Source organism: Rhincodon typus, chromosome 21 (genome assembly GCF_021869965.1).
Source record: "Rhincodon typus isolate 14 chromosome 21, sRhiTyp1.1, whole genome shotgun sequence".
Classification (NCBI taxonomy): Eukaryota; Metazoa; Chordata; class Chondrichthyes; order Orectolobiformes; family Rhincodontidae; genus Rhincodon; species Rhincodon typus.
The window spans coordinates 24,329,927-24,351,575 of NC_063352.1; the positions used below are offsets into that span (position 1 = coordinate 24,329,927).

Here is a 21,649-nt window from a genome sequence, read left to right on the forward strand (position 1 = left end):
CCTATTGTCTTGCTAAATTTAAAGTGTTTTTCTTACAATTGTATCGATCCTATAAACTTAGTGGGAGCATTGTTTTATTCAACTTGTAATCAGATCAGTTCTCATTTACTCAGTGAATAGATTGAAAAAATACTTTTTAAAACAAATCAGTAACTGCTTAAAACAAAGCCACCATTCCATAAGTATATAATTTATTGTAGACAATTTTTATATATAGTAAACATATATTGTAAATCATTGTATTTGCTTTATATTCTGAATATAATCTGAGGATTTTAACATGAACATTATTAAATAAAGTGCAAATGTTAATCTCCTTCCAACTGACTTGAACTGAGATAGTATATACAATTGTAGATGATCACTTAACTCTCCAGATTAGCAAGAACCACATTAATTTCAACACTCTTCCCTGTAAACATGTCCCACAAAACAATTTCCCAAGCCCCAAATCCTTTGCATCAAGAAAAACTGACATTAAAAACATGAGGATGAAATCAGTTACAGCTCCCAACCTAAGAATCAACACGACAGTTTTCAAAATCATTTAACGTTGCACATTGCTTAGAAAACACATATTGAGTCTTGCCTCTTTTGCAAAGCTAAGTAATACAATTGACAGATTTTCAACCAATCTGATTAGTTACATCTGAGGTAATCCTTTAAAGAGCATAAATTAATTCAGATTTCCATGTTATTTCCTGCTATTAAAATATTCACCTTTTAACCAGCCAGAATGAGAAAACTGTGAAGGTGTTTTGGGCTTAGGTACAACATCAGGTACTCCCAGCTGGTCTCTGCCCAAAATAAGTTACATCAGTTCCAACGATGTAAAAATGCATCAAACTCCCAGTTCTGCAATATCTCAAATGAGATGGGTCAATGTACAGCATTTGTGACTGAACAAAGCATGTGAAACTGAAGGGAGGAGATTTGTGGCTGAGCAAATGGAGGAATGAGAAACAGCAGGTATTGTCAACTTTCCCAGTCTTTATTTGAATAAAAACTTATGTTCTGAGAATGGACCAGAATAGACTTGAATCCAGGCTCCGCAGATGAAAGGGCAATTGGTATCATTTAATCGCAAGGAGAAGGGCCATGTTGCTCAGAATCTTAAAAACATTGTACAGCCTTAAATTAATAGGGACTGTGGATACTATCCCAGTCACTACTCTCAGTCAGGTGATGACCATATAATTCCCCCATTAAATCATGCATGGAAACAAAGGAAAATAGCGAATTAATTTTGCACACAATTTGCATTATTTAACTTGGAGAAATCACCCTCATATTGTTAGTTTCAGTCATAAGTAATTTGCTGTATTCTTCAAATAGACGCTGTGAACTGTGTGCTGTAGTGCACTATATAAACAAACTTCAGTAAACAGGCCTTGATACAAAATTCAAATACTAGCTATGAATCCTGCTCTCCAACTGTCCACATGAATAAAAAATTATTTATGACACAACTGGCAGAAAATAATACCAAGATTACTGGATTTTGTCTGTCAACACTTTAGGGAGAGGGGGACAGAGGCCTCTGCCTAACACAGGGATTATATTCAAGACTACTTCTCCAATATCACATTCCTGGCACCTCCCGTCAGTTTCCTCAAAAGTAGAATGTTTACTCCTTTCACGGAGCAGCTATTGATGTAGTGACAAAAGGATCACTCACCATGTACAATCTCAAAGCCACCCTGCTATAGCTGGGTGGAAATATATAAACTGAATTTGGCACGTCAGCATTCTGGCCTCCTTAATAACCAAGAAGTGGCTCTAAACAAGAGTACAAATTAGTAAAAGTTTTAATCAATTCCTAGGGGAAGTTTCTGTGGCTTAACATTTCGCATGTCAAGATCCCTTACGTCTATGCCAAGCTTTCAGTTAGCGACACAATCACAGTAGGGCAGTGAAAGCTGCTAAAAGGATGTTTGCAGAATGGCTCTTTCCCATCAGCAATGGAGAAACATTCTTTGGGCTATTTTGGTCCCCTGTGTAAAAAAGACTTGCAATTATAGGGATCTTTACTGCAGAATGTCCCAAACTCCTCACAGGCTTTTTTTTTGTTTTGCAAGTGTAGTTACTGCATAATGTAGCAGCCAAATTGCAGACAAACAGCAACAAAATAATGGGTTTTTTTCCACAATGATACTAAACAAGCTGCTCTTCCTCAAAATGTAAAGCGAGGGGATTTTTAGATATTAATAGTACTTTTACATGATGTAACAGAGATAAAAGGAGTTTCCCTGTTTACAAAATAAAAAGTAAAATTTCCCAGAAATACTTCACCTCTTATGCTATCACCCATTTTAAAATGGACAGCTGGACAGAGCTCTAAACTAAGCTCTAAATTAGTATAGTACTGAGGAGCAGGTCATTTTCAGCAGTAAATGCTGTAGAATTATGGAATAAACCTACTCTACAAACCTCATTCTACGAAGCCTATACAATTCTTATTAAAGTCATTGGAGAAACATTCGGGTAATTGTATTGATGGTCAACAGCTAGATCATTTACATGTTAAAACCTTTCGGATTGAAGGATGCATGAAAGGAGCCTTATGACTACTTCTAATTCTATTTCCTGTGAAAATTGAGTAGGTAGGGTAAGAGGAGAAGCTTCAGGAACATTCTGAATGCATTCTGACTTACTTTGATGCTTATTCCAACAACTTTCTGTCTTGTTCTACAACATGCAAGGAAAAGGTGACATTTTTCTGCAGGTGTAGAGGTGGGGGCAGGGGGATGGTTAGACGTCACTGATAATCTACATGAAATAATCTCATGATTTCAGTGACCCCATCAAATTAGCACCTTGCAAGCAGTTCTGACAACATTACCTTGTACATAACATAGTGTCCCAATTATTGTACTTCAAGTGGCTGCAATACAGTGATTTATGGAAACTGGTTAACAGCACAGGTGAATCTTTTCTGCCTTTGGATAAGGTCTATACTCAAGGTTATCTAGTGCGTTCCCTTTTTTAAAAAATTGTCGATAAGCTGAAATTTCCAGCAATTTTCATGCTCAGATATATACCTTGCTATGCCATTTCAAAAGTCTTCCAAATTATTTCTATTGTTAAGAAAACAAAGTTTTTTTGAGAAGAATTCCTCAGGAAACATCCCAAAACCTTAAAAGGATTTCAGTTCCCCGAGCATGTTGGAATTTCCTGTTGTTTTCCGAGGTCAGACCATCTGCCTCAGTCCAAAACTCTCAGCAAGGACCAAAAGTATTTCAAGCCTGACTGTTCAACAATTGAGCTTCCAGTTCACAGCACTGAAGTGAAAATCTATATACAAAGTTTCAACTACAAATTCAATTTGGCAAGGAATACAATTATATATATAATCTGCAGTCAAACAATTTGACCTTCTGCAGATCAAAACTTCCTTGCATATCAAGGTTTTGGGGGGGGGGGGGGGGGTAAAAAATTAAGCTGAGTTGTACTGTGACATTATCTGCAAATGCATCACAACCTTCTTCACAAACAAGATTAATCTTTTTGTTGCACCTTCATAAAATCCTTAAGACAAGTGTAGTCAGAGTTAATGCAACAGGAAGTTACAAACAAAACACTTAGTATACCAATACCAAAATCACCACAAGTCCACATCAGGCACAATTTCCAATACATCTTTGATCCTAATCCACCAGGGGTCTAAAGTGAATGCTCCACTCTGCACAGACTAGAGTTGGGTGGAAGATCTCTAAACAAAACATTTTAAAACCAGGCTCCCATCCCCTTCAAGTTAATCCAAAGCAAATGGCATCTCTCATCAGGTCCTTCAGCTTTATTTTTTGGTTTGAAGGGCAAGGAATGGAATTGAATATGCAGCTAAAAAGCATGCAATAGGACTGTTCTACCTCACCATAGCTCAATCTTGTTTGCTTCATCAAGTCTCTCCCACCCTTTCAGGATTAAGCAGCATATCTCAAATAGTCTTCATAATTAACCAGCAATGCCACTCAAGCAGGTCAAGCAATGTAATGCAATTGTTCCCAGCAGCGAAAGGAGTAACATCCAACAATATAATCATTGTTTATATGCAGACAAATAATAGTTACCAGGTGATTACAATAAAATAGTTCAGGGTAGTCTGGATTCTATTCACATTTGGGAGAGGGGAAGTTCCACCAGAGCTGTTCCCTGTCCCCACTGATACACTGTGGGCAATTCAAGAGGGTTGCTCTAAACTGTTTTGTTAAACCAAACTAAAAATTGACTGATTAGTTCAATGCGGTGATGCTCCTAATTATATCAAAAGATGACCATAAATCAACACTGCCACAGATCATCAAGGGTGAAGATGCTTATTTCAACAGTCCAGCATCCCTATAGAAGCAGCAGGAGGTGGACCAACACAAATGGTATGGCTTTGTTTACAACTTTGAGTAGCTGTTATTTAGTAAAAAGTTTTAAACCATATTGCAGATAATGTCCTTTTATAGGGAACAAATATGGAATCTTTTACAGAGGATGAAGAGAAAGAACATCAATTAGAAATAAAGGAAACATCTCAATTCACTGTGGGTAAAATGGAGCTTGGTGCCTGCAAATTCCCTGGGGACAGAGGTGGTGACGGCACTCCATTGGGCAGAAGACCTCCCAGCTTTGGTTTCAAATCATTCCACACTTCACTCATCTGGAACGAGCAAAACAAAAACAATCATAATCCAGTATTAGCAATTCAACCAATACTTCACAATAGCATTGAGGGAGAATCTAAGCCATACTAAATATAGTACAATTTGAACCCCTTCAGAGCCATCTGCCACTTGATCAACCGAAGAACCAACAAGCACGATGAATGGTTAGAAAGGATCGGACACAGTGCTGATGCTGCGTGCAGGCGAACAGCCAAACGAATTTAAAACGTGTTTAAATGAATGCGAACTGGATATTCGGGGGTAGCTGCCACAGACAACTGCAAGAAGACACAAATCAGCAGAAAGGAGGACAAAAGGAATTGTAATAAAAAGTTAGCCACTACTATAGGCCCAGCCGTACCTCTCGATGCCCTTGGATCTGCGAATCAATGAAGGCAGTCAGCACATGGGAGATGATGTGTAAGTAAACATGGATGAGTTGAGTCTCCTGGTGCAGGCAATACATCGAAAAATAGTTCCGAAGCTCCATGGTGAGAATTGTGTTCTCTTGCTGAAATACGAGATCTCAGTTGACGCCAAGTTTAATGAAAATGAAACAAACTACAACAGTGCACAATTACAGAAATAACATTCAACCTCCTCTATCACACAAGAAGTTTACAGCAGTTTATTGCCAGTGTGATGGAATGCCACTACTGTAAAAGAAACCTGGAGTTGCTGTACGTGTTTTTATGGCATTCGTGACGGCCATTGCTGCACAGGAATTGACCAGAAACATTGGTTGGAGCAGGTAGAACAAAAGAGACAATGACAATACGATACATCTTCCACACCTCCTACCCACAACCTCCTTATTACCCTTAGATTAATCTGTTAAGTTCTTCCGATTTTTCCTAAATAAATAAACTCCTCCCTTAAATGTCTTAAAACGTTTCTTTTCAGAAAGTCAAAATTTTGCATTATACCCCCACCTCAGTTTCTTTCCAATCCACTTACATTGGCTCCCTATCCAGAAATTCAATTTTAAAACTTTCATCTGCATGGTCAAAACCATCCATGCCCTCGCTCCTCCATATTTCTGTAACCTCCTCCAGCCTCAAAACTCCAAGATCTCTGCACTTTTCCAGTCCTGGCCTCTTGCACATCCCCAACCACTAAAACAAAATAAAGAAATGGCCACGGATACTGGAAACCTGAAACAAAAACAGAAATTGTTGGAGAAACTCAACCGATGTGGCAGGATCTATGGACAGAAGGCAAAGTTAACGTTTCAAGTCTAGTGACCCAGGTGATGAGAGTTAGTGGACTCAAAACTTTAACTCTTATTTCTCTCTCCACAGATATTATCAGACCTCTGGAGTTTCTCTAGCAGTTTCTAATTTTGTTTTTAGATTATTCCATCATTGGCCCATGCCTTTGGCCAGATAGACCCAGGCGTCACAATGACGCCACCCAGAATCTGAAGGAGCAGCACCTCATATTCTGCCTTTGGAGCCTACAGTCCAATGGTCTAAACGTGGATTTTTCCGGTTTCAAAATCTCCCCACCCCCGGCATCAGCCCATGACCAACCCTCCCTCTCATCCCCGCCTCCTTGACCTGACACAACCTGTCCATCTCTCTCCCACCTGTCTGGCTCTTCCCACCTCACTGACCAATCCCCTCCACTCCCTACCTGCACTCACCTATCACCATCCCACTTACGTTCCCAAGCCCCACCCCTCCTTTCTCTATTTATTTCTGAACTCCCTCCCCCTTCCCCCATTTCTGAAGAAGAATCCCGTCCCAAAACATCAATTTTCCTACTCCCCTGATGCTGCCTGGACTGCTGTGTTCCTCCAGCTCCACATTGTGTTATCGCTAGACCCTGGAATTCCTTTCTTAAGCCTCTGTTGCTTGGTCTTCCTATCTTCAACTACAAGTTGTCCCTTATAAGCTACCTTCCCCAAAAATTGTTTTGTGTAGCTTGCTTTCAAATTTTATTTGATTACACTCTTGTGACACAGTTTGGGGTATTTTACTTTGTTAAAAGCAATAGGTCATTGTCATCTGAAAACCCGAGCTGTACATCATTCAACCACTAGCATCGATTTACTTTCTTGGAGGAGCCTTTTGCTTACGGACTTCAACACAAGAGCTGCTTATGATGGCTCTCTTGATATGAAGGGCAGGCATTGACTCAGAATTATTCCCTGTATTCAAACTGTTTTGTATTATACATCTTCCAAATGTTCATGACACTCTGATCGTGAATCAGCAACTCATTCACTCAGTTCAATCAGATTCTCTTCATTAAACCAACACATCTATGTTGGGGTCAAAGAGACAGCCAATATGCACCAAGTTCCCAAAAGATGAAATAACTACTCTAACAAGGGTGATAGAAGGGTATATTAAACTAGTTAAAATCAGACAAGTCTACAATAGCAAACAAAACGTAGTAGCAGAGCACCTGTACAATTCGTGACTCCAGTTGCTCCACAGAAATCTGCTCCTTATTTTGCACAGTTACACTCATCATCTGCCGTTTCATGGAGGTGTATTTCTGCAATGCTCGTTGGTGCTCATGAAGGACACCTTTCTCATGACGCTCACACAAGTCCTCAAAGCAAAAAATCCAAATACAAGCAACTCAATTTCAAGTTAAGAGATTAAAAAAAAACATCGAATTGATATCGCATTCATAAATCTGCCTATAAATTAAACAAATTCTACTGTCTCATCCTGCAGATACATCACCAGCTCCTTCTTAAAGCTTGTCACCACTTTTGGCCAGACTACTGGAATGGAGAACCCGCAAGAGTCAATAGGCCAAGCCAGACCAGCTCCTTGTTTGGAATAACAAGCTGCACAATGGCTAAACTAAATTAAAAACGCCACAATCAAAATTGCTCAGACATGTCCAATATTAGAAATTAATGGTTACATCTGATACAGAAACAAATCTCCCATTTCTGCATGCTGGCTGACTCATTAGAACACAGTTTGGAGATGCCTCAAATGCCATTTACTACAATAGTAACACTGACCTTGTAGGATTGCAACAGATCCAGAAAGAGGTTGAGTTTTTCGACCACTTCCTCCTCTTCTCGTTTACCCTGTTCAAGGTATGAAAACAAACTTAACAACTGTGCAACATGTTTTCATGCTCTAATTAATTAAGGCTTATTTGTCCCTTCTTCTGCTTTTCCAGTTAACTTGTCACTGATAAGCCATCATGTCACTCTTAAACCAGCCACTGGGAGGCACACACAAGTCACCCCCCAAATATTATGTTGACAGTCACACCAGAAACTTGGTGTACTGCAGACACACTCAATATGGTCCAAGTACCTCCATCAACTGTTACTGACTCTAGGGTACAATAGCATTCTACAATTGCTAATACTAACAGGGTCAGCATGGCTCAATCAGTAGCACCCGACTTGGATACAGATGATTATAGGTTCATATCTCATTCTGGAAGGTAAAGCACAAAATCTTGGCTGACACTTCCTGTGTACTGACAGACTGCTACACTGTTGAGGATGCCAGCTTTCAGAGAATGACTTAAACCAAGGCCTCATGTATTCCCCAGTGGATATAAAAGATGCCAGGTGCCAATAAAAGCAGGAATGCTCTCCTCCATCTCCTAGCCAATGTTTAGCTCTCAATCAACATCATGAACAGAACAAATTGTCTGATAATTATCACACTATTATTTGAGAACGTGCTGTGTACCAATTAACTTTTAAAAATATCAGACAGTTACAAAGTACTTCATCGGCTTTTGCACGTCATGAAACGTGCCTTGCAAATGTCAGACCTTACTTGTTTGTAGTCCAGTGGTAGAAGTCAGTTTTCAATTACAGGACTTGCCTGCTGTGCAGCTTTGTCAGCAAGTAATGCAAACTCCACAGATAAGCCTTTAAGGGCTTGCTTCAAGGTACCCCATGTGTTGCTTGCTGCTGATGCCCACGATGGAACTGGTGTTGTGTCAGAGCCCAAGATACTGGGATACAGAAAAAAAGATAAGTTGGAGAAGTAAAACAATTACAGAAGCAGAGACACATTAGAAAAACAACTCAACCACACAAAGCAAACCCTTGGCTGGATCCTCAAATGCCATCCTTGACATTCACTCCCTCCACCATTGATGCAGTGACAGTAATGTGTAACATTTACAAGAATGCATTGCAACAACTCACAAGGTTCACTGAAAAGACCTTTCAAATGCACAGTCTCTAGCATCCAGAAAGAGAAGGGCAGCAGATATCAATAGCACAACCACCATCAACCTCCCCTCCAAGTAACCAAGAATCCTATCTTAGAACCATAAGTTCTTTCACTGTCACTGGGTCAAAATTCTGGAACTCCCTTCCTAACAATTGGGGTTACTCCAACCCATGGACTTCTAAGACGAAGAGGGCTCAACACCATCACCTTCACAAGGAGGACTCTGGATGGGCAAAAGTTGTTGGCCTGACCTGGAACATCCTCCTCCCGTGAAAAATAAACAAAGATGAAAAAGAAAAATCGTGAGGAAAAAAACAGAAGAGATAGACTTTTATCCAAGAATCAAAGAGTTGGCCAAATATTCATATTTTGGGTTTCTTTATATCATGGATCAACATCCTAACTACCTGCAAATCAAATTCATTGTCACGATACTGAAACTTGGTTTGCCTTTTAATATAATTGATACAAGTTAATGTATTCACCAACACTACTAAATTCAATATGCCACTAAAACCCAATTGACTACTGTACATGTCAAGTCTCTAACAAGTATTTTCTTCTAGTTATTTTCTTAAATGGTGCAACTATTGATTTCTTCAGTCTATATTATTACATCTAGATTTGTCCTCACTATTGCGTCAGAGTTTTATTAGTCTATTCGCAGTGTTTCTTGTCCATCAATCATGCTTTCTCTAACTTAATACTCATTGTCCCATTTAAAGGACCCAGTAGCAACTCACCAAGTTTTGTATGGTATTCATTTCAGTTCTTCCCTGCTCTTCATTTAGAAAGAACGTACATTCCTTCGGTTGATATCAGTTTCATAGTATTTACAACAGCTAACAACATTCAAGAAACTTGACACCATCCAGGGCAAAGTAGCCCACTTGACAGCCACACTAACGTTCGGTTCCTCACCAGCAATGGTGAAGGCAATGTTTACCACTTACAAGATGCGCTACAGCTACACACAAGGCTCCTTAGACAGCAACTTCCAAACTCTTAATCTCGATCACCAAGGAGGACAACGGCAGCAGATACACGGGAAGCCACTATCTTGAAGTTCCCTTCCAAGCAACAGAATCCTAACTTAGAACCGTTTCATCATTGTTTCACTGTGCATGGGTCAAAATCCTGGAACTGCTTTGCCAACACCACCACACAGACTGCAGTGGCTCACCACAACTTCTCAGAGGTAATGAATTGCAATGGTAAGATGGGCAATAACTACCGAACAAGCCAGCAAAGCCCACAAGCCAGGAACAACTATTTTAAAATCTGACTTGGGCATACATCAGCTGCAGTATCGGTTGCATTCTTTATTGTCACCAAGTCAAAATCTGGAGCATCCTTGCTAATGACAATTTGGGACTGTAGTGGTTCAAGGTCGCAGCTCACTAGAATCAGTGTCATACAGCACGGAAACAGATGCTTGAGTTCAACTCATCCATGCCAACCAAGTTTCCCAAACTAAACCAGTCCCACTTGCCTGCATTTGGTCCCTAACCCTCTGAACATTTTCTATTCATGTACCTATCAAAATGTCTTATAAATGTTCTAACTGTATCTACATCTACCACTTGGTCTGGCAGTTCATTCCACACACAAACCACCCGCTATGTCAAGACATTTCCCCTTAAATCTTTCTCCTGTCACCTTAAAAATATGACGTCTAGTTTTGAACTCCCCCACCCTACAGAAACTCAAACCGTTCAGTCTCGGCAAAATCCTGGTAAATTTTTTTAAACCCTCTCCAATTTAGTAATATCCTTCCTATTGAAGGGCAACAAGAACTGTACACAATACTCCAAACGTGGCCTCACCAATGTCCTGTACAACCTCAACATGATGTCCCAACTCCTATAATCAATGATCTGAGCAATGTGTGCTAAATGCGTTCTTAACCACTGTCTACCAATGACGCAACTTTCAAAAAGGTATGTATCTAAACCCCCAAGTCTCTCCGTTCGACAACACCACTCAGAGCGCCCTACCATTAACTGTATAAATCCTATCCTTGATCGTTTTACCAAAATGCACTGCCTTGCATTTATCCAAATTAAACTCCATCTGTTGCTCCTCAGCCCATTGGTCCAATTGATCAAGGTCCCTTTGTAAATTTTCAATAACGTTCTTCACTGTCGACTATGCCACCAATATTGGTGTCAACCGCAGATTTACTAACCATGCCTCCCATATTCTCATCCAAATCATTTATATTAATGTCAAACAAAAGTGGACCCAGCACCGATCCCTGTGGAACACCGGTATTAACAGGCCTTTAGTCTGAAATAAGCCCTCTACTACTACCCTATGTCTCCTACTGTCAAGCCAATTTTGTATCCAACTGGCAAGTTCTCCCTGAATCCCATGTAGGATAATTTAACTAATCAGTCTACCATGTGGAACCTTGTTGAAGGTTTTACTGAAGTCCATGTAGACAACATCTACTGTTCTGCCCTCATCAACCTTTTCACACAAAGCCACGCTGTCTATCCCTGATCAGTACTTGCCTCTCTAAATGCATGCAAATCCTCTCAGAATCTCCTCTAACAACTTACCCACCACTGATGTCAGACTCACTGATCTATAATTCCTAGGCTTCTCTTTATACACTTTCTTAAATAAAGGCACATTAGCCGTCCTCCAGCACCTCACTCATGGTTGTAGATGATACAAATATCTGTTAGGGGCCCCACAATTTCTTCCCTAACTTCTCACAACGTCCTGCGATACACTTGATCAGGTCCCGGAGATTTATGCTCCTTTATGTTTGTTAAGATCTCCAGCACCTTCTCTTCTGTTATACAAACTGTTTTCAAGGTATCAATATTTATTTCCCCGAGTTCCCTAGCGTCTATTTCTTTCTTAACAGTAAAAGCTGACGCAAAATATTTGTTTAGTACCTCTCCCATCTCCTGGGGTTCCACACATAGCCAATCCGGTTGATCCTTAAAGGGCCCAAATTCTCTCCCCAATTGCTCTTTTTCTCTTAATGTACTTATAGAAACTCTTTTGGATCATCCACACCCTTATCTGCTAAGGCTATCTCATATCCCCTTTTTGCCCTCCTGATTTCCCTCTTAAAAAATCCCCTACATTCCTTATGCTCTTCAAGAGATTCACTTGATCCCAGTTGTCTAAAGCTAACATATGCCTCCTCCTTATTCTTGATCAGAGCCTCTATCTTTATTCATCCATTGCTTCTTACTCTTACCAGTGTTACCCTTCACTCTAAGGGGAACACATGCCTCTAAACTCTAGTTATCTCACTTTTGAAAGCCTCCCACTTGCCAGTCATCTCTTTATCTGCAAACAGTCTACTTCAATCAACTTTTGAAAGTTTCTGTCCCATTCTATCAAACTTTGCTTTCCATAATAATATTAGTTTAAAAATAGTTATGATCACTGGTCCCAAAGTGCTTCCCCACTACAGTCACTTGCCCTGCCTTAGTTCCCAAAACAAAGGTCACATTTTGCTCCTTCTCTAGTAGGTACATCTACATATTGATTAAGAAAATTTTCTTGAACATATTTAACAAATTCCTCACCATCTAAGCCTTTAACACTATGGCAGCCCTGTTCTATGTTTGTAAAGTTAAAATCCTCTATTTTTACAACCCTATTATTCTTTAATAAATTGAAGATTTCTCTGCATATTTGCTTCTCAGTTTCCCGTTGACTATTGGGGGTATGTCCGTAGTACAATCTCACCAAGGGGATCATCTCCTCGTTTGCGAATTCCACCCAAATAGCTTCACTAGACAATCCTTCAGAAATATCTCAAGTACAGCAGTAATGCTTTCCCTAATCAAAAATGCCACTCCCTGCCTATCTTGCCTCCTTTTCTATCCTTCCTATAGCATCTAAACTCGGAAACATTGAGCTGCTAGTCCTGTCTGCCCGACCCCAAGCCATGTTTCTGTAATAGCTATGATGTCCCGGTCCCATGTTTCCATACACAAGGGTACCAACAAATTCAATTCTTGCCAATGATGCCCAAATGACATAGAAAGGTGGTGTATTTGGTCATTCCACTAATCAATTCCTATGAACAACTGGTAAATCTTTCAAGTCTTTAACAGGGGGTACACTTTAAAGCTAATTCTTTGGCTATAAGTGCTTTGTGACATTGCAAGTTTGCTAAAGGAGCTTAAACCTTGCAAGTTTGTTCTTATCTTAAAAAACAGAAAACACATGTTAAACTCCAAGCAAGTTAATCTTGTTTGCCACTTGAAAACAGAGCTTGCAGTCCCAAACTGGTCAGCTTCAGTCAGTATCCTCAGCCTACAGGAGATCAAGTTCTGTCAGCACAAAAATTTCCTTCAATACTGCACCAGGACTATTTCTCTACTTAATCCATGATGGCCCTTGGATTCTCCTGGGGAATGTGGGTGGTTGCCATTTTGAGTTTCATTCAGTCACTGACCCTTTACCTTGATATTTTCCACATAATCCCACTCCTGGGAAAACAACCAAACTAGATGTTTCCAATCATATAGTCACCTGGCAAAAAACATTGTCTCTTGCTTTCTCTCCCTCTCACCCTCCAACCTGCTCTTCATGGGGTTGTGGCAATATAACGTACCAATTATCATGTCTTCTGAATTCCTGAAAATTAATCCCTCTCACTCCTTCACTGAACATAATTCTGTTCAATAATTAGGTAATTAGCAATAGTGATCACAATTTGCAACGTATTCCTTGAAACTTAGCTGAGCCAACAGCTTCCAAAATATAACCACTATGAACAAGTTTCCATTGTCAAAGTTCAGCCCCAAGAAGTTTACAATTGTGCACGATGATCCCATACCCACTGAAAACAAAATATATCTGAAGTGACTTGACTTCATTTTCTTCTGTACTTTTCCCCACCTTCCTTATCTGATGGCTTTGAAACCGAGCTGCTCCATTAAACTGTCACCAGACACAGTCAGCTCAATACTTCTCTCCCACCACATGGAAATACAGCATATCCATCTGCTCAGCACTAATAGAACACGGGGTGATAGATTTAAATACTATGCCAGCTGAACTCTGTGGCAAGAGAAGGTACAACATTGTCCATCCAGATTAAGCTTGACAGAAACACTTCCAGAGGTGAGATTGAGTAGAGGAAAAAAAGAGAGATGGCAAGAAAGAGAAAGCTACAGGCATAGACAGAACTCTCCCGCTAAGCTGAGGGAAAGGAGAAAAAGAAAAATAGCATCTTGCCCCATCCCCAAAGCCAGGTAGAGCTGTAGAGATGCACAAGCAAAGAAGAGCACATGTTGCTGGGCGTAGCAAGTATGACAAAGACAAATCTTTTTAAAAATTGCTCAAATTGTGACAAAACAGAATCGACATTGTGGAAAGTCTAAACACTTGCCTCAATTCCTTCCCAAACAGCAGGAGATCAGTGGCGTTCTCAGCAGATCTGTTTGCCATTCTCTCTGCCCGGTCCCTTAGCTTATGGAAACTGTTATAGATGTTTCGGATCAGCTCTCTACTAGCACCAAACTGAGCCTGAATATCAGGAGGAAGTAGTTCCTGCATTTTATGTGGGGTGGGGTGTAAGAAGAGAATGGTTTATATACACAATTGAACTTGTGGAATTTATGCACCAATAATTTTTGTCTCTTCTTTCATTCACACAATTGACGCTGCACACCTTCTTCCTCGAAGCGAGCAACTGCAGAACATCAATCGCACTTGGCATATTAGGTTCATAAACACCAGATTCAGAGACTCGAGCACATTACCTAAGTTGACACACACCTCAACATCATCTAGTCATAGCAGACTGAAATCTATCTTGGCAGCTCCAGGAAATCATTATTCAAAGAGGAGAGCAGCTCCCACCCGCACCCCCATGACCTGTCCAAAATATTTATCCCTTAACCAACACTGAAACAGATGATTCAGTTACCTCTTTTTTCCAAAAGGCCATTTGAACAGGCTAATTCAAAATTCCATAAGGAGATAAAGGTTTATGCTACATCATGATATGAAACAAAGACATGCAAATGAGCTTGAGGCACAGATCAGCCACAATCTAACTGAACATCAGAACAGGTTCAAAGGACTCAACGGTTGACTTTTGTTCTTATGCACCACCTGGAGCCCCAGTGTTCAAAACCTTAGTACAGATCCTTCTCTGTCGTTCAATAAAAGTTGTTCAACAAAGTTTAATGTATTACCTCAATAGTTTCCATGACCAATAATATAATCTATAGCCAAAAATTCTTAATGTTAGATTCCAGAAGGCTCTGTACAGACTACCCAAGTGTAGGACATGACTTTTCAGTACACTTTGGGTTGATCTGCAAGAAGACACAACTTGCAAACTGCACTTCAATGAAACCCTTGTAACAGTACTGTTAATACATAAAGCATCACTAGTTTAGTCAAATAAATAATTAACTTCCAACAGCAGAGCTCTAATCAGTACCTTGGCTGTTGTTGCGATTTCACACGTCATAAACTCATCACCCACTCCTCGCAATGATTCTCGAATCTTATTCTGAACATCCTTTTTCAAAACAAGAAGCAAAAGACCTTTAAAATCCTATTTCAAGTACAGGACTAATCTTCAAATAACTTTTATTTCATTGTCAGGATGTGTCCGATAAGGCTAACATTTATTTCCCTCCTAGTTAATGGCAGACTCCAGCAGTTTCAAAGAGTGTGACTCAGTTAGACATTTTGGATAGTATTTAAGAGTAGGTCCCATTGGCATGGAACAGGAGTCACAAATTTAGATTTAGGCAATGTCTTTCCCTAAAGGATATAAGAGGCACCAAGACAGAAAATGGATTAATTTACAGAATTAAAAAAGGACATTAGGAAATATCTAGTCATCAGCAACACTCATTACTGGTTGATGTCTAATGATGACCATAAATTGCCGATTGTCAGGAAAAACCCATCTGGTTCACTAATGTCCTTTAGGGAAAGAAACTGCCATCCTTACCTGGTCTGGCCTACGTGTGACTCCAGACCCATAGCAATGTGGCTGACGCTTAACTGCCCTCTGGGCAATTAGGGACGGGCAATAAAATGCTGTCTGGCCAGCGATGCCCTCATCCCGTGAATGTAACAAGTTGTAACACACTTAAAGATTATTCTTAATGTTGTCTCCTATCATTGAGAGAAAAGGCGACTAGAGTCCTCAGGGTAGTGACTTAGGCTTAATCATCTTCAACTGCTTCAATGACATTCCTGCCATCAATATCAGAAGTGGTAATGTTCGTTGATGATTGCACTATGTTCAGTGTCATTCGCAATGCCTCAGACACTGAAACAATCCGCATTCAAATGAAGCAAGACCTGGACAATAAAGGTTTAGGATGAAACATTTGCACCATACAAGTGCCAGACAATTACCATCTTCAATAAGAGTGAATGTAACTATCACACCTTGACATTCAATGGTGTTACCATGTCGGAATGGTCCACAATCAATATCCTGAGGTTACCATTTACCAGTGACTCAACTGGACTAGCTACATGAATACAACGTCGAGGAATACTGCAGAGAATAACTCACTTACCAACTCCTCAAAGTCTGTCCAGCATCTACAAGGCTCAAGTCAAGAGTGTGATTGAATACTCCCCACTTGCCTGGATGACTTGCAGCTCCAATAATACCAGAAGTTTGACACCATCCAGGACAAAGCAACCTACTTGATTGGTAACAGATCCACAAACATACACTCCCTCCACCCCTAATGCTCAGCAGCAATGTATACCATCTACAAGATGCACTGCAGGAATTCACCAAGGCTCCTTAAAGAACACCAGCCAAAACGACAAGCACCAGCATCTAGAAGGAGAAGGGCAGCAATGGTCCTGGAAATACCACCCCGCAAGTTCCCCTCCAAGCCACCCACTATCCTGACTTGGAAATATATTGCCATTCTTTTGATGTCGTTGGGTCAAAAACCTGGAATTTCCTCCCTAAATGCACTTTGAGTCTCCCTACTGCAGTGGACTGTAGTGTTCAAGACAGCTCTCCACCACCTCCTCAAGGGCAACTAGGGACAGGTAATAAATACTGACCCACCCATCGACATCCATATTGCACAAGTGAATAAAACCAGATTAATAAGACTTCTAATAACAAGTGATGCTGTTTTGTGGTCAAGCCAACCTTTTCATTATGATTATAAAGTGAAGACATCAAGGCCTTACAAAAATGTGTATTTTCTTCAAGACTGCATTAGTTATGCTTGCTCTGGGAAATGTGTTCCCGACTATCTCTTTCCATCCCACACATCAGTGCAGCTAAAAATTGGACTATTCCAAAGAGATGTGCATCAGATGTATGATGATAATTCACAGACCATCTGTCCACCCACATTTCCCCCATCCCACACACCCCAAAGCAAAACCCTTGAAATGGCTTCACTCAACACCTCTCCCACAGATGAGAGGAAATCAGCAATAAGGGGATTAGAAGGGAAGAAATTATTCCTGGTATTACCATTCTGCTTTACCCACCATTCCCTCACTTCTCTGGATAGGAACCAGTGCTCACTACTCGCACAAATTCTCCAACTAGTAAATAAAGCCCACTTGCATTTGGGAAACGACAAATAGGTCAACGCACGAATTTAATCGCCTCTTTACTCACTGGACCACTGAAGCACAGGAAGATATGTAGAAGCTCATCTTCAGAGAAGAATGGGTGACGAGCCACCAGGTTAATAAAACGCTTTAGAGCACGTCGCCGAGACTCAATAAATTCACGGTCAGCTGAGTTGGAGTGCAGAGAAAAACAGGGAATTGAAAACGCACACAATAAAACAGCAAAGCAGCCACATTACTATAACTTCAAACAGTTGATATTTTAAAACAAGCGCTACCTGCATTCTCAGCAGTAAGCGTTATTTCAAGTAACCAATTGATCAATGTTATGATCCCAGCTGATATTATTCACAGTCAAATCAGATCTCAGACTGAAATGTGGTTTGATAGATATTTATATTTTGTTTGTTTTTGATCAGGTGGCCTTTCATAAACAAGCAGAGAATGCAGCAGACTTGGTTTTCAGTAAAACAGACATTTATTACTCAAAAGAAATAAAAGACAAAATAGAACAAACCAAACTGTTTACAGGTTTAAAGACTTGGAAACACTGTACAACATAATCCCATTAATCCCAAAAATACTCCTTTACAGTACTCTAGCCAGAGAACATTCCCTTTATCACGTCTACTGGGCTTGCCTTAACTGTGACGTCAATTCTCAGTCCCGAGTCTTTCCTCAAACCTTTGTATAACTAAATTTAGACAATCTCAGCTTCAAGTAATCCCTTCAGTGTTTTAAGCAAACAGTTCTGGTCTAGAACTTCCAGACGAGACTCCTTATAGTGAGGTAACCTATTTCTTACTAGTCTAAAAGTATCCCGTCTCTTCAGGAGAAACCATCTTACAATTGCAACTCCAGCCAAGCCTCCAGCAAAACTGAACTGAAATGGGCTTTCCTCATGCTAAGAGTGCTTCCCACACTCCCCTAAGGCATTAAAAACAAATTGCAGAACCTTTTATCTGATCCCCAAAAAGTACACACGAAGTAAATGCACGCTTGAGTAGACTTCAATTTCACAAATATATAACCATTTTGCCACACTAAGCTTTTACCTCTTAGCATTCTCTTTGGCGGCAATGCTGGTACCATTCGATATGGGAACCGCTGGAGGAGCACTTCATGAAACACCACAAAATCATTGTATCGTCGGTAAACAGACGACTTGAATCGCTGAAAGGAAAATGCAGCAATTGTGAAGGATCACCATTCATACTTCAGAGAACCAGCCGAGGTTAAAATGAAAAGCAAAGATGAGGAGAATCAGGCAACAGTTCAGTGACACCAAGCAACAGTTTTTAAAACAACTTACATTTAGACTTTTAAAGTAGCTTTTAAAGTAGCAAAATGTTCTAAGTCACATCAAGTGTGATTCTATAAATGTTGATACAATGTTGAGCCAGAGAAGACAAATGCTTGTTCAAAGAGGTAGGCTTTAAGGAGCCATCTTAAAGGAGGACAGTGCTGGAAAGATTTAGGGAAAAAGTTCCACATCTTATAGCCTAGATAGGTGAAGACACAATCCTCACTGTTGGGACAAAACAAATCAGGGTTGCAGAAATGAACAGAGATCTTAGGAAGTTTAAGAACGTTGCAGAGATAGGGAGTGCAAAGACCGTGGAGGGATTTGAATACAAGGATGGAAATATTAAAACTGAAGCTTGGATGGACCAGGAGCCTATGTAGATATCAGGAAACAGAAGGTGAAGCTTAAAAGTCACTGAAGAGATCTAGTATATTCCAGAACACCATCATGAAGGATCAAGCCCTGGGCCGAACTCACCTGGCTGGAAAGTTCATATTCCACGTGTTTTAAAAACAGACCCTTCTTCTCTGGAATTAGTTCCACCTGCACCATATCAATATGCAGCAGGTCTTGCAGAGTCATTGACAAGAGGATCGGATTCCCATGAGCCTGCATCCGGATCGACTCTAACTCACCCAACTGAGGTTTTGGATATTCTGGGGAAGAAGTAGCTTGTTAAAGAACGCCACAGAGAACACAATCTAACCCACAATCTGACACTTCTCCACATCAACACAAGCTTGGAGCTTTGGTACAGGCTCACACAGTCCTCTAGCATTCATAGCATGTATGGATAAATTTCCAACTGATACTTCATTTCACTGCAATGATTAAAACTACACAAAAATTGCCTCCCTCTCCTCAATCTAAGTTTTCCCCTACTCAACACTTCTCTTTCTACATACATTTGTTGTGGCTCTGCAGATAGCAGTCAAGCCTCAGAAACAGGAGACAGTGGTTTCAAGTCCCATTGCAGAGACTGGGACAACATTAAGACCATCACTCCCAATCTAGTACTGAGATGCTGCACTGTCAGAGGTGCTGTCCCAAGCGAGACATTAAACAGTTGAACATAAAAGATCTCATGAGATGATGTGCAGCAGTAATGGAATTCTTGGCAGTATCTTATATTTCCATACTCTCATTATTTTAGAAACCTATTCAAGATCAGTATAGAAGTACTTTCACCAAATGAACTGCAGTGGTTCACAAACACCTTCCCTGACACATCCCAGGTAATACCAGCATTGACAGCAACATCCATAAACTTAAAATGATTATTTTTTAAATCAGCAACATCAAGCATGCAACTTTTAACTCTTGTTAATCTTTCTAAGAACTCTTAAGTTCCTTATTTTCCTCCCGGGAGCATAGAGGGGTGGCCTTATAGAGGCTTAGAAAATCATGAGGGGCATAGATAACATGAGTAGCCAAGGTCTTTTCCCCAGGGTCCAGCAGTCCAAAACTAGACAACAGAGGTTTAAGGTGGGACAGGAAAGACTTAAAAGGGACCTGAGGGGCAACTTTTTCACACAGTAGGTGGTGCATATATGGAACAAGCTGCTAGAAGAAATGGTACAGGTGAGCATAATTACAATATTTAGAAGACATTTGGACAGGTACACGGATAGGAAAAGATTGAGGGGGATGTGGGCCAAACACATACAAATGGGACTAATTCAGTTTAGGAAACCTGGTCAGCATGGATGAGTTGGGCTGAAGAGCCTGTTTTCGGCTGTATGACTATGCCTTTAAGTAAACTCACTGTACCTTGTGTGATATTCTCCAGTAGTTTTGGGGAAGGCTGCTTTCCTTGCTGAGCTAGAGCAATCAACACCAAAGCTCTGTACAGGGCCGACTTTGTGATGGATTCTTCCTTGGATTCTATAATCTCAGCAATCTGGAAACATAGCATAAAGACATCACTTGCAGGAGAATACACTTAGTCAATATGGGGTCTAATTTTTTCAGTTCATCCACAACAAGGTACTTTACAAGAAAAAAAGTTCAAGTTGAACATTGGTCCTACAGGAAGAGATCTGGTGAATAAATAAGGAATAAGATGAAGGCAGATGAATTGAAAAGGTATTTAGCATTAGCCTTTCCCTTACAGAATACTCGTACTATCTATTCCCCTGTTTACTGATTTTTCTGGAAGGAAGGGAGGAACTCAGGAAATGCAGAGGGACCTGGACGCACAGGTGGATGAATTGCAAAAAAATCATAGATACAGCAAGTAGGAAAACAAACAGAACATTATCATTTATTCCAAAGTGAACTGAGTATAAAAGTAACTTATTGCTCAGACATACAGGGAATTGACAGACCACACCTAGAGTGCTGTGTAAAGTATTGGTCTCCTTATATAATGAAAGAATGTAAATGGATTGGAAGCAGTTCAGAGGATGTTTACTCAATTAATATTTGGAATGGGCAGGTTGTGTTAAGAGGAAAGGTGAGATAGGCTATGCTTGTATCCATTGGGGTTTAGAAGAAAAACAGGCGACTTGACTGAAACATAACATCCCGAAGGATCTTGACAGGGTGGAAAGGATGTTTCCTCTTTTGGAAGATCTAGAACTAAGGGTTCACTGTTTAAAAAGAAGGCGTTACCCATTTAAGGCAGTGATAAAGAGAAATTCTCTCACGGAGGGTCATAAGTCTTTTTAATTCTCTTCCTCAGAAGACAGCAGAAACAGAGACTTTGAATGCTTTTTAGGCAGAGGAAGTTAGATTTTTGGTAAACAAGGGAAGAACAGCTTTCTGGTTAGGAGGAAATGTGGAGTAATTAAATCAGTCATGATCTTATTGAATGGGGAAGGAGGTTCAAGGTGTTAAATTGCCTACTTCAGCTCCTAATTCATACATCCGCATGTACCCCTTCAAAAGCTAAATCACACCCAAACTAAATAGTAAATTCTACCTATAAAATAATTTTTTCTGCG

At 40.2% G+C, this 21,649-nt stretch overlaps 1 protein-coding gene across 1 annotated transcript; it reads right to left on the reverse strand.

Annotated features, from left to right (window-relative positions):
• Window positions 1–174: 174 nt before the first annotated feature.
• On the reverse strand, window positions 175–20,604 carry snx8a (sorting nexin 8a). The gene is made up of 11 exons (XM_048609844.1): window positions 20,475–20,604; window positions 19,182–19,360; window positions 18,454–18,571; window positions 17,445–17,566; window positions 15,261–15,341; window positions 14,199–14,359; window positions 8,471–8,603; window positions 7,642–7,710; window positions 7,065–7,214; window positions 5,014–5,163; window positions 175–4,648 (listed from the first exon to the last, which is right to left on the reverse strand). Exons 2-11 carry the CDS (start codon window positions 19,317–19,319, stop codon window positions 4,523–4,525), a joined length of 1,248 nt encoding a protein of 415 aa, XP_048465801.1. The 5' UTR covers window positions 19,320–19,360; window positions 20,475–20,604; the 3' UTR covers window positions 175–4,522.
• Window positions 20,605–21,649: the final 1,045 nt, after the last annotated feature.